The 14522-nt window shown below is 39.8% G+C and overlaps 2 protein-coding genes across 36 annotated transcripts in view; one reads left to right on the top strand and one right to left on the bottom strand.

Moving 5' to 3' along the window:
* Positions 1–4468, bottom strand: part of DCP1B (decapping mRNA 1B) — a 52855-nt gene extending 48387 nt beyond the window's left edge. The window contains exon 1 of the mRNA XM_012476331.3: positions 4166–4468. Coding sequence (XP_012331754.2) covers positions 4166–4315 — 150 coding nt within the window. The 5' untranslated portion in view covers positions 4316–4468. The remainder of the gene's footprint in view (positions 1–4165) is intronic.
* CACNA1C (calcium voltage-gated channel subunit alpha1 C) overlaps positions 1–14522 on the top strand; it is a 700658-nt gene that overhangs the window by 25146 nt on the left and 660990 nt on the right. The window lies entirely within an intron of this gene.

Genomic DNA, 14522 nt, shown 5'->3' with positions numbered 1-14522 from the left:
ATTCACAAGTCCACAAAGCATTTATGAATAAATTTGTAAAAACTAAATATTTGGTATTATCCATTACATTGTTAGGAAACTGAGCCAAGATACAGGTGCTAGAACTAGGACTTTGCAGAATCTCTATGTACTGTCAGGATCACTCCCCACAAGATCAAAACACTCTCCTGGTCTTCCAGTATTTGACCTTGGACTGTTTCATCTTAGAGATCAGAATCAGGATATCTATATATATCAGCACATATAAAACTAAATAGCTTCTGATTTGTTCCCTTTCTTCCTTGATGTAACAGAAATTCTCTTTTCTTTAAAAAACAAAACAAAACCAAAAAACTTTTAATGCCACATTTTAGTTTTAAAAAGTCCAAGGTCAGAAATGTAAAAGACATGCTTCTCCTAAAATTAATCTTTAACTTATAACAAGCAATTCTTAAAACTAAGATTTTTATTTAGCATTACACACAAAGAATATGAGTTTGTTACTAGAAAGGAGTTGTGATTCAGTAATCACAACCTGGGACCTGGAGGGGGGGTTCCTGACAGATCATATGGGGGGCTAATCAGTTTATTATTATATGTCTCAGTGTCTCCATTGAAAAGAGATAACCAGCCTACACTACTCAGATCTTGATGAAGAAACATCAGGTGCTCTATGATACCTGGATAAAAGGGACTTTAAAAATGTACATTTCTGTTCCATTACAGCTGCCCAAATTCATCCATTTTCCTGGTCCCTCCATAGTTATCTAAGGGCAACCACATTTTTTTTTTTTTTCTTTCTGAGCAAAGTTCAGGGTTAGGGCTGTGAAGAATAGTTAAAACAAGATTTTATTAGATGTTCCTTAGATCCTTTAAGGAGGACTTGTATGTTAAAGTATTAGTTTCCAGTCTTGGGGTATTTTAGCTTAAATTTTAAAAGCACAATTTGATGACTTAATATTACACTCTATTATAAAATCTAACAAATGCTAAAGAAATAAGCAATTCAGAATTCAAAATACTAAAAAATATCCCAAATGGAATATAAAATAGTGCCAAAATGGAATTCGTCCCAAAATGGAATATAGAATAGTGCTGTTTTGCAAATTCTGGGGACTCCACACACCATCTGACACAAAATAAAGCAATCTCTATTTTAACTTGATTATTCTCAGTTAAAATAATCAAAAAGTAGGTCTCAATTTATCCTCCCCAATCTCTCTTACCGTGCATGTAGCATCTGAGTCACCTATTAAACTTTCAACAGTATCAAATGTCTGGGCCTCATTATCCAGAGGTTTTGGTTTGGCATGTTTCACTTTTTTTTTTTTTTCCCGAGACGGAGTTTCGCTCTTGTTACCCAGGCTGGAGTGCAATGGCGCGATCTCGGCTTACGCAACCTATGCCTCCTGGGTTCAGGCAATTCTCTGCCTCAGCCTCCTGAGTAGCTGGGATTACAGGCACGCGCCACCATGCCCAGCTAATTTTTTGTATTTTTTAGTAGAGACGGGGTTTCACCATGTTGACCAGGATGGTCTCGATCTCTTGACCTCGTGATCCACCCACCTCGGCCTCCCAAAGTGCTGGGATTACAGGCGTGAGCCACCGCGCCCGGCCCGGCATGTTTCGCTTTTTAAAAACTCTGAGTTATTTGGATACACCAAAAACTTAGAAAACCACTAGCTAGGAACACAACGTTAGTCACTGTGGGGCAATTTTCAGGCTCAGCATTCCCCGGTCTCTACTCTGTAGATGTCATAATACTCTTTCCCTCAGTGTGCCAACCACAAACATCTCTAGACACTGCCAAATATCACCTGCGGGCAAAATCAACTCCAGCTGAGAGCCATTGGTCTAAGGACTGAGAGCTGGTAAATACCGAGGTTTTGGTCTTCAGTTGACACATAGGTATTAATATTTTAAGGGAGCAGTCTTTCCTGGCAGCAGGGAGTAGGTCTAACTCTAAAATTCCTATTCCAGTCATGACATAATCTTTCTTAATCCTTCTTTAAAGCAGTTCCTTTTCTATACACCTTTCATTCCTAATTTCTCCTCCTCTGAAAGGCCGAAGTCATTCTTCATCCATTTTCAGGGCAATAAGAATTCCACTCCTTAACATCTCCCCTGCCTTCTTTTAAATACTTTCACCTCTATTCTCAAGAATGTTCTCATAGTCTTATCAGGTTGACATTCAAATGGCTCCCATCCAGAGATCCTGAGTGACAGCACATGGAGACGGTGGTCAGAATTTGTTTGCCCCCAGCAACTGTTCTGCCGCTGAACTAGGTCTCTCTCGTTTTCTGGCTACCACAGCCTTGAAGATTAGGACTTTGAAAGAATGACCTTTTCCTGAATGAATTACGCCCTGTCTGAAGACAATGTGTCAGCAAGCAGGAAAACATAACTCCTGTAAATAATACATTGTGACACTTCTGCTTTTTGATAAGGCTTTTGTAGATGGGCTTCATTATTAGGTATCTAATAAACCTATGTAACTATCTTAAAAGGTATCTATCACGTAAATAACTGTCAAAAGCCTATAGGAAACAACTATTATTTAAGAGAAATGCTCTACACTCTTTATATTAAGTTTCTCAGGATTCTCCAGACTCTAATCCTAGTGTCAAGTCAGCTTACAGAACTATACGTCCCTAGTCCTCATCGCTCTACTATGGAATTACTTTTACAGGATTATGACATTATACCTTTGGCATTTTTCTACAGTGCAACAAAATAACCATACGTAGAATATCTTTAAATTATTTTTAATTACCATGGAGGAAACTGTCTACTATGTTGCTCAATGTTCTTTATGTAAAGACCCAGGTGACAAATTACCCCGGAAACTAGGGGGAAATAACCTCTTTCTCCTGATTAAGTGGTACATTTTTCTATTACATAAGAATGAATATTAAAGAGCTCTTCCTGTTCTCCTTTTGAGTTTGGCCACTAGGAGAGCAGACCTAAATTCTCTGCCCCATTCCAGTAAACTTCCTCCGTTAACTTTGGCCAAAACTGTTTGTCTATCCCACTTTTGCTTGTCTTTTTATTTTTATGTTAATGATTTCCAGGTGAGGTTTTACTACAGGCTGCTGATCTATACTGGAGATCAGTAGGCTTATGAATGTGGGTATTAAAAAAAATAGATTTGTTCAACATGGTTGTTTTCTTTAAGTTTTGATGTTTATACAATCGACCTGAAGAACACAAAAAGTTTATCTGAAATCCATTCATCAAGGCCAAGTTCTCCATACTGTTTTGTAACTTATTTTAAAATGATGGACATCATATATGTGATATATAATGGACAATATATAATGGATGATGAATATTTGGACAAAAATCATTATGAGGAAAGAAATAAAATTACATCTCTCTACATTCGAGTGGGTGGGTTACAAAATTACAAGCAGCAATTCCTACAACAGAACTCCAGTGTTTTAGGCTTCTACCCCATTCTAATTGTAAGGACAATGAAATCTCATTCCATTACCATTTATTGGGACTCTGCTTTGAGAAGAGCACTAAAATAATTTGGCTCCCAAATGGCCTCCAATATCAAACATGGTGGGCTGTCGTGTAATAGCCTTTCCAAGAGCATCAGCCTCCTTCTAAGTGTTAGACCGTGCTCCATTTTGTCTTTTATTCGCCGAGGTTGGCTCTTTTCTTGGTGTTTTCCCTTAGTTTACAACTTGCAGACTTCTCGCCTCCTATCAAGTTTTGATTTCTCCTTGCCCCATCTAAGACTGACGTTCTAAAACTAGAACTCTGCACTTTGATTCGTCTGCTGTCCCTGCCTCCTCTATAGCCAGTTCCACTGTAACAGAACTCAGCTTTACTTTCTCAAGCACAACGGTCTTCCGGCCCTAAAGCATCAGGTTCTTCCTTTTCTTTGGCTGTCAGGGTGCGGTACTCGATCTGTCTGGTTTCCCAGCGTGGGGTACATTAGAGATTTAAGTCTTTTCCTCAACTCCAGGTAGCTCCACAGATCCGCCTCCCTTCCCCAAACCCCCGGGACCCCGTCTCCACAACTATGGCCTCAGGCCCCCCGATCCACCCACCTCCAGGGCGTCAACGTCTCCTCCCCCTCACTGGGTCCTCAAATCCCGAGTCTGACACCCCCCCCCCCCGCCCCACGCCTCCACCCCAACCCTGGTCTGCACGGCTCTGCCGCGTCCGCACGCACCCACTCGTTGGCCCGATGGCCGAAAGTGTACAGAGCCACCTGGCTGGCCACGTCCACGATGCGGTTGATATAGGGATCATGGCGCTGCAGGGCCGCTAGGCTGATGTCTCGTCCCTTCCCCACCAGGCCGCTTGCCGCCACTGCTGCCATCTTCCCTCCCTCCCTGACATCGGCGCCGGGCTCTGGGAAGCCACTCTCAATAGATCGCAGAACCAGCGAGCTGCCTCGCAACGGAAAACCCAGGAGGACCAGAAGGCCGGGGAGGCCTTCCGGCTCCAGTCACCCCAACCCTCCTGCCCGCCGACGGACGCAAGGCCTCACTAATCGATAGTCGCGCCCCGCCCGCTGAGGATCGTTGCCAGTGGCAACGACAAGCCCAGACCTGCCCTCTGAATCCAGTATCTTTCTCCAAGAGCTGTTTCTCTTCGCGCCGGAGCTTGAGCTGTGTGCGCGGTAGGACTTCCTTCTTGGATATGTTCTACGCCTTGGCATATCTTTTCTTTGGCGCTTCAGGGATCAAACCTATAACAATAAATAAGCCTCGAGCATCAAGAACTCTGAAGACAAAAAGAACTGAATTGATTTCTGAATACACTAACACCAGTGGTTCTTAAAACTGTAGTGTGGTCCCGGAACCCCTTGAGAGTTTCTGAGACCCTTTAGGGGATCTGCAAAGTCAAAAAAAACCTTTTATGACAATGCTAAGACGTACTTATTTGACTTGTTCACTGTGATGACGTTTTGCAGACAATGGTGGTTAAAAATGCTAGTGGCTTAACCCAATTAAGTCAGGGGCACCAAACTGCACTGTTAGTCAAAGTACCTGTCACTAACCTGCCTTCTCAGTTTAAAAAAAAAAAAGAAGAAGAAACTAGAGACAGTGTCACCTGATGGTGTTCTTGATAAGCACTAAAAATTATTAATTTTATTGAAGCTTAATCCGTGAGTACAATTCTTTTTAATATTCTGTATAAAAAATAGGAAACAGGCATAAAGCTCGTCTGCTGCACACCGGAGTGTGTCATATTTGTCTCTAGGAAAATACTTCTGTGCTTGAGTTGCAGGCTGAATTCATGTTTTTATTTTTATTTTCATAAAACATTTTTACTTGAAAGAAAGATGGGCAAACTATGGTTATTCAAACAGGTATTTGACAGACATTTTTCTGAAAATAAATGGAAGTATGCCTGTCACTTTCAGGAAAACAAGGACAATTACTGTTGCCAATGATAATTTTTAAGCCTTCAAGCCAGAATTAAAATTTTAGGAAAAGTGTATCTACTGCCATGAGCTTGACAGCTTCTCAATACTTAATGTTTTGTTTTGGTTTTTTTCTGATGAGATCACCGGTGATATTGAGTGCAATTTTAACAAATATCATATAATGGAAAGTGTCAATATCTGAAAGATCTGCTTAACTCAGTGATCCAGTATTTTCCAAATGACCCATGTCTCATGCCACATAATCATGCATAGGCAAAAGATCCATTCTAGGACAAGGTGGACTAATGGATTTTTAATGGAACAGAATGAAAAGTTAATAGGATTTCAGACGGTACATTGCAGCTAAGCTTTGAGAAACTCCAGCTTGTCAAGTTTTGGTATATTATCCAAGAAGAATATCCACAATTATCCGAAAAAGGCTATTAAAATACCCATCTCTTTTCCAACTACATTATGTGTAAGAGGCCAGAGTTTCTTCACGTACTCCAAACAAAACATACATAGCAACAGATTATAAGCAGAAACAGATAATGAGAATCTAGTTGTCTACTATTCAGCAATGTTAAAGATATTTGCAAAAATTTAAAAGAATGCTTCTTTTCTCACTAAATGCTTATTTTGGAAAAAATTATTCTTCACAGAAAGGGATTTATATTTAAGATCATTGTTATTTTTAATAAATGAATTAAATATTTTTTAAAGTTTATTTATTTATTTTAAGATGGAGTCTTGCTCTATCATTCAGGCTGGAATGCAATGGTGTGATCTTGGCTCACTGCAATCTCTGCCTCCCAGGATCAACTGATTCTCCTGCCTCAGCCTCCTGAGTAGCTGGGATTACAGGCGCCCACCACCACCCCTGGCTAATTTTTGTATTTTTAGTAGAGACCGGGTTTCACCATGTTGGCCAGGCTGGTCTCAAACTTCTGACCTGAGGTGATCTGCCCACCTCAGTCTCCCAAAGTGCTGGCATTACAGGGGTGAGCCACTGTGCCTGGCCTCTTTGGAGTTATTTTTAATTTCCAATATGGTAAATATAGGTAGATATAACTCATATAAACAAAAGTTCTTTGAGGGAGCCCTCAATAATTTTTAAGAATGGGCTGGGCGTGGTGGCAGGCACCTGTAATCCCAGCTACTTGGGAGGCTGAGGCAGGAGAATCACTCGAACCCAGGAAGTAGAGGTTGCAGTGAGCTGAGATCCTGCCACTGCCCTCCAGCCTGGGCAATGGAGCAACACTCCGTCTCAAAATGATAATGATAATAATACTTCTTAAGAGTATAAAGGGGTCTTGAGACTAAAAAGATGAGAACAGTCGATCTAAACCATTTACCTAGCATTAACTATTAGAACAACTGTGCAGAAATTATTACGCCCATAAATTCTTACCTATTTGATATAGAAATATCACAGGTACGGCACAATACCCTCTCATAATAATATGTTGCAATATAATCTTTGCAGTCACAAACTGAAATTCTTGATTAAGTTGCATTTTGGAGTCTCAGACCTATTGACTCCCAAGCCTAACTTCCCAGTGGGGAAGAATACAGTAACGGCTTTCAAAGAACTTTTTTTTTTGACTGGGGCTGGGGTCATTTGCAGAGTCTAACCCAGAACATATGTTTATATATTTATACCTGATATTAACTCAAATAAATGTTTATGAAACAATATTAAATGATATAGACTTTTTTTTTTTTTCTGAGATAGAGTTTCACTCTTGTTGCCCAGGCTGGAGTGCAATGGCCTGATCTTGGCTCACCACAACCTCCGCCTCCCAGGTTGAAGAGATTCTTCTGCCTCAGCCTCCCAAGTAGCTGGGATTACTGGCATGTGCCACCATGCCTGGCTAATTTTGTATTTTTAGTAGAGACGGGGTTTCTCCATTTTGATCAGGCTGGTCTTGAACTCCCAATCTCAGGTGATCCGCCTGCCTCAGCCTCCCAAAGTGCTGGGATTACAGGCGTGAGCCACTGCGCCCGGCTGATACAGACATTTTAAGAAATACTAGCTGTGACTCTAAATTGATTTCATGACCAGCTAATGGATTGTAACCTGCAGTTTGAGAAACATAGGGCTGTGGCAACTGAGCAACCACACAAAGCTGACTAGACAACTTTTCATGTTAGTTCACTACCCTTTTCCAGTATTCCTAATCTCTTTGCTCTTATATCACATACGTGCTTCTAGAAACAAGTTTAATTGTAATATGGGCAATGGAGAACTTTGTGATTAACTCTTAAACTAGTCACACTCTCTCACTTGATTAGCTGTTCTAATTTTGATTTTTCTGCATGAACCCACAGATTCTACTTTGCATTTCTCTCATATATACAATGGGGCATTGCGTTTCTTTTGTCTGTTAAGTTCCATGATCCTTACACAAATTATTTTCCTCGTAATTTTTCAGTCTTTCCATCTTTAAAATGTAAAGAACAGATCGTGACCCCCAAAGAACAAAATTGTTTTGAGCTCAATAGAGAAGACAGACAATATGGAGGCCATTGTAAAAGCTTAAATGTTCGTAAAACAAAAATGCATACAAGTCTTAGTGATCTGTATGATTACAATTGCAAAGTATTTATTGAGTGCTCACTTGATGAAATTCATTAATTCATTCTTCATGATTTATTGTTGCTTCTTGTGTCTGTACTGAAATTAAATGGTCGTGTCATCGCCAGTCTTTGATCTCACCAATGAGTAAGAGGAAGATGCTGTTACTTTGCTTATGGGGAAAATTTCACATATGTGAACAACATGCCAATATGATCCTTAGTAGAGAAGGGTTGATTTTTTTGTGTTTAGAATTAATGAAACAACATGAATGAATGACCCATCTCCTGTTTCAACCTCCTTGTATCTGAACTGTTTTCTCTCAAGTATCTTACACATTCCCATCTCTGTACCTTTGCCCATCTGTCTTCTTAGCTTGGAATGTCCTTTTCCTGGAAAACTCACCTCCTGTCTTCTTGTCGCTTACAATCCTTTCGGCCTGTGAATCCCCAGTGCACTCTGTTGTGATTTTTCTTGTGGCACTTAACTCACTTTATCCTGACTCAGACTTATTTATTGTGTTACATATACACTTTTTTCCAATTCTTAAAAAAGAGTCATTGTAATAAAAGAGAATTGTTATAGAAAATCTAGTCTGAAAGTAGTTCTTGCAATTGAACAAGAAATTTAGCTTTGGGTTTCTTGACAGATAAGCAAAAGGAGGAAATAGTATGTTTCATAAGTTTTTATTTATTTATTTGTTTGTTTTTGAGACAGGGTCTTGCTCTGTTGCTCAGGCTGGAGTACAGTGGCACAATCACAGCTCACTGCAGCCTTGACCTCCTTCCCACCCCAGCCTCCCAAGTAGCTGGGACCACAGGCAGGTACCACCATGCCCAGCCAATGTTTTTTATATTTTGTAGTGATGGGGTCTCATATGTTGCTCAGGCTGGAGTTGTTATTTTTTATGTACTTATCACCCGTGTAGTCTCTCTAGCACTTGATCCAATGCCTTGTGAATAATAGAGATTTAATAAATGCTTATTCTTTTGAACTAAACCATGAGTTTGTTGAATTTACTCATTAAATGTCAGCTTTTTAAAGAGCTCATGATTTATAAAATAATGAAATCCAAGTTGGGATAAAAGAATATACAATAGCAAGTCCTGATTTCTCAGAGTTTACATTCTAAGGGAGATAGAAAAAAAATGGAAAAGTTTTTGGTTTTTTAACTTTCAAACAAAAAACTCTTGAAGATTAGAGATCATACTCAGAAGAAAAAAGATAAATAATGTTGCAGCTACTTCAGTATCGCCATATTGTTCATCTTCCTGGCCTACAGAGCTTTATTTTTTAATTCTTTCCCTATCCCGCAAAGGTCTAAAGCTCTGACCTTCTAGGATGACGTCAGCCTTCTGCCTACTTTCTATTTGAATAATCATGTTTGTAAAACCAGGTCATCCTCACTTATCCAAATATACTAAGTTGCAGGCTCGATATCAGTAAAAGACCATTACAAATAGGCAAATTCTTTTTTAATCCATGCAACTTCCATTTCTGCTGGCGTCCATGGTACTGGCGTACTTCCACTGTGTTTCCATAAGCCTCTTCATGATACCTTGGACAAATATTGATGACTTCGGGTTCATGATTATTTTATAATTGTCATTATGAAATTAAATATATGCTCAGACTTGGTTTTATAAAGTTAGATACTGCAATTTAAAACAAGTTTGTCATTTGGTAAAAAAATAATGTCTGGGTCTGGGATTTTTATACCATGGCTATGACTGAGTATGGCAAAATTCAGCACCTAATCAATTAAGGTGATTGTAAGAAGACAGTATGTTTAGATTGTTTGAAAATCAGAATATAACTGAAAACTGTTTGGTTCTGTAGCCATGAATGAATGTTTGTATACAAACATAGATTGACTTTTTATGTCATCATAATTTTAAAACACAAATACACAGTCTGCTTTATTAATACCCTTTTCTTTGTTGTGTAAATACCCTCTAAGTCTGGCATTTGTCTTGTAGTAGAATATGATAGAATGGAGAGGAAAGGAGGAGCTTCCAGGATGACCCTAAGAATTTGTGATTCTGAAATGACTTAAACACCCTCTGATGCTGTGCTTGTATCATCTGTATGAGTTGCCCTTTTTACTAGGAATTTTATTCCAAAAGATGATAGAAGTGAAGAATTAACTCTCTCTCCCTGTGGAGGAGAACAATTTGAAGCAGTGTGTTTTCAGTTGCTTTCAATGCATGGTTCATTTATTTTTTAAGCAGCAGAGCACAGTAGAAGGGCACCTCCTGGAAAGGGAAACTAGTTTCACCTCTATCTATGTGACCTTCAACAAATGACCTCCCCTATACCTTGGGGAATATAATATTTGCTCTACCAATTTCACTGGGTAAATGAGATCAAGTGAGAAAATGTACCAAAAAAAAGCTTTGCAATCTGTGCAATGTTCTGCAAATGAAAAAAAAACTTATTAAAATTAGTAGCGGTAAGAGTATTGCTATCTTCATCATCATTATTATTACTTTCATCATCAATATTATTCTTTCTAATAGAAGCCCAGAAGGGATACTTCTAGTCCAGCCAGTGGTCAAATCAAAAACATTCTGCCTAAGTGACAAAGAATATGTTAATTCCCAGGGCAGTACATTCCCAATATTTTTGTATGGTAAAGGATGCAAGTTAAAACATATTTATCAGAAACTTCACAGAGGAAGATAAAATATAGGAGACATAGCTCTTTGTTCTGCAAGGTTGTACAAAGAGGTTATAATTTGAAACAATTTTTGGGAGCCAGAGTGGAATGAGAAGGGGTAGATACGGGGTGAAGATTGGCGAATGTGGGGAAGGCAGACACCTGCCAGGGGGGCTTTTGCTAGTGTAAGAGGTAAACTGTACCTTTGAAAAGGTCAGAAATTCTCCAATCTGGTCCTTGTAGCTCCCTGGACTAGACCTCCATTAACTTGACCTAAAGTGGGGCTGGGGTAATTACAGCTTTTTGAAGTGGACAGACCAGACATGAATTTTCTCTTTTGATCTCTATTTGCTTCTCTCTGCCAGTCCCATGAAAGCTATTAATTTTACTGTCACTGTCAGGGGTCAGGTGAAGACTTAGTGAGCCTAGAGGATCTCTACAATAGCTACATCTTTTGATTTGCTTCCTGGTATTTCTGGGCATCACCCTAAAATATGAGGAAGTATCTTTAATTCCACATGAAGAGATCATTGGCTTAAAATGCAAAGACCTGATGGTGCTAACCAGTGTCCATGAGTCTCAGTCAAAGTAATCAGTCATTTGATTACCATGAGGGAGAAAAAGATGTTAAGAAAGAAGAAGTAGAGGCCGGGCACGGTGGCTCATACCTGTAATCCCAGCACTTTGGGAGGCCGAGATGTGTGGATCACCTGAGGTCAGGAGTTTGAGACCAGCCTGGCCAACATGTCAAAGCCCTGTCTCTACTCCTAATACAAAAAAATTAGCCAGGCATGGCAGCGGGCACCTGTAATCCCAGCTACTCAGAAAGCTGAGGCAGGAGAATTGCTTGAACTTGGGAAGCAGAGGTTGCAGTGAGCAAAAATAGCGCCACCGTACTCAAGCCTAGGTGATAAGAGGGAAACTCCACCTCAAAAAAAAAAAAAAAGTAGAAACTGCAGAAGACAAATCTCTGTTTTATTCTCAGTGTACCATGGAAAGGACAATGGAAGTTGTGTAGACATTGCTTGCCATGCCTCTGAAAACACAGGCAGCTCTGTGTATTGAGGAAGATGTTATTGGATGTGGCTGATTTCACGTAAAGGAGCCTTGTCGTGGGACATGGAGGAGTGTTTAGGGTTGTCACCAAATTTTCATTCACATTAAATTGGTGTGTGCTATCTGATTCATTATCATAGCCCTAAGGTCACAGAGGGATGACCTGAATGATTATCTGATTTGAGCAAAGAACCCACAGTTCTGGGCAAGTCACCTCATTTCTCTGTGGAATAGAGATTGAATTAGAAGAGTGCTACCCAGCTACAGATTTTGTGGTTCTCTATTAGGCTACCTCTGTTCATATAAAATGCATATCAAATCTTTATAAACAAGTAGATAAGCCCAGAAACAGTACTGAACGATTTGTTTAAGGAAACATCTCACACTGAAATTAGGTCAGGGAAGCAGCCCATTAAAGACTTTTTCATGTTAAATCAAAGCTAAGGGCTGAAAAGCCTTTCTTCTTTCATGTGTTGTTTTCCCTCGTGCTGAAGGAAAGCTGTTGCTGTGGGGAGGAGGGAATGCTTCCCCTTGCCATCCTGAAGGCGGCTTCCTGCCAAGGTGGATTGGCTCTCGCTGTAGATTGCTCATCCAGGTGAAATGCGTATTTCAAATGACCTACGATGATTTGCATGAGGGTCTGTAAGAAGCAGTTGGGAAAGAGTGTCAGAGACTCCTGGGTGGGATGCATTTGAACACTTTTGTAATTGCTTACTGTTCTTACAGCCTACTATGTTAGCTCTTCACTTTGTGATGGATTTTTATCTTTTTAAACTCATATATGAAGCTCCAAAGGTAATTGAACTGCAAAATCGTGTGCTAAACTAACCTTAAATCCAAGATGAGAGGCTTTGGAAAAATACTTGGCTTGGTCAGGGGCTAGAACTCTAATAGTGAGGACCAGAGTGTAGAGGGATGAAGGGGAGGTATGGCATCTACTTCCATAATGCCGAGATTTGAGAATATTTCCCTACCCATTCCCTCAAGCCTATCATAAATATTCTATATTTAGTTGACAAATTAAAGCCCTCAGGCTAAATCTGGCCCTCTGCCTGTTGCGTAAATAAAGTTTTATTAGGATACAGCCATGCTCATTGAATTGTCTACGGCTGTTTGCACCCTGTAACAGCAGAGTTGAGTAGTTGCAACAGAGATCATGTGTTCTGCAAAGTCTAAAATATTTACTATCTAGTCCTTTACAGAAAAACGTTTTTGGTCTATATTATTTAAACAAATCAATACATAAGTTACATTGAGGACTTTGTACATGCTTAGTAGGCACCCAGTTTGAGCACATTGTAAATACACAATAGATTGGAAGCCCAGTTTCTACTCTCAAGGAATTTAAAATATAGTAGAGGAGACAAAGACTAGCACACATGAAAAAATAGCGAACAGTAAAAGATAATACATCATCAAGTTTTAAGCTGTGATGTACAGGCAAGTACCAGAATTGGAGAAAAGGATGGAGGATCAGTGAGACCTCTAGTAGATGGAGAAAGCAATATTTAATGTATAAAAGTTCCGAGACACAATAAGAGCTGGGATGCTCCCTTGAGATCCATTGTAATTGGATGAGACCTGTATTTCTACTTCAGTGTCACTTAACTCACTGTTATTTTTGGCCTTGTGCCATTTAGAGGACACCTAAATGGCCAGAAATATTTCTGAGTGACTTTAGCTGATGGATTTTCCTGGGATTTGGGATTCCTTCAATCTCCCTACAGTACAGAAAATTAAATCTAGTCATAGCGGCCTAATGTCTTTCTCTTTCGGAGACAATACAGCAAAATGATCACAGGCATGAGCTCTGCAGTCCAAGAAACTCAAGTCTCAATCTCCCTCTAGCTGTGTAACCTTGAGGGGACTCTAAAGCTCTGGATCTCAGTTTCTTCATCTATAAAATAGAGACAATAATAACGGCAACCTGCTAGGCTTATTGTGATAACTAGATAATATAATGCCCGTGACGTGTTTAGAATATAAAGTGCCTGCCTGGTTCGAAGATAGGTCTCCATGAATGTTCAGTCATTGGCCCTTGCTCCTGAGAACAGCAAGATTTACATCCTGCACAAAAGAGTCGTACTTACTTCCAGAACAAAAATTAGTACTTTATCATTTCTAAAGGTGCTTAAAACAAAATGTACTAACGTAAAGCAACGAATTACTGCTCCCCATTTTTTCTGGTTTACTAATGGTGATGATTTTTAATTTTTACCATATTGCCATTGCCAGGCCCCTAATTTATTTCTGTGATGTCGCTGGGACCAGGGGCATGATGCAAAAACCACAGATACAGATCTCCACTCTGATATTGCTGCAGGAATTTTGGTTGTTTAAGGACCTGTAGTGACTGTCTTTGGAGGTAAGGCAGGGGGCAGTGGTATCAGCCTTGTGGGCTGGGAGGCAGCATCTGTAGGTCCTCACCCATTTCTGTGGTTATGGAAGAAATTATGTAGAATCCAGACCAGTTTTTCTTATCTCTAATAAGGAGATAATGTTATAACATTTATTTTTGTGTTTGTTGTGAGTATTGCTGAAAGAGCTCTTTGAAACACATTAAGTGTTTTGATGTAATCATAAAATATGAGGCTTTAAAAGCAGGGTTTGAGCATCCACAGAGGGCTCTGTTTTCTCTGTGGATAATGCCTGATGATAACATTGTTTTCTGTTTTCCTTGAGGTAATTTGAAGATTAAAGGGCAGGGTGTTTTCCACATTTCCTGTTGGTAATAAACAGCCCTCTCCCAGTGCTTTGACCTTCCCCCCGCTGCTATGGAGACTCCTAGGAGCAGTGAGCAGGACTGCAGCCAGCCAGGCCTGAGTTGTTAACAGGGCTGACTCCACGGGTCTTCAGTGTTA

Source organism: Aotus nancymaae, unplaced genomic scaffold, assembly GCF_030222135.1.
Source record: "Aotus nancymaae isolate 86718 unplaced genomic scaffold, 86718_ANA_hifiasm-v0.15.2.pri h1tg000016l, whole genome shotgun sequence".
In the NCBI taxonomy this organism is placed as follows: Eukaryota; Metazoa; Chordata; class Mammalia; order Primates; family Aotidae; genus Aotus; species Aotus nancymaae.
Note: the sequence above shows the minus strand (reverse complement) of the source record. Positions and strands in the feature narration are given on the sequence as shown.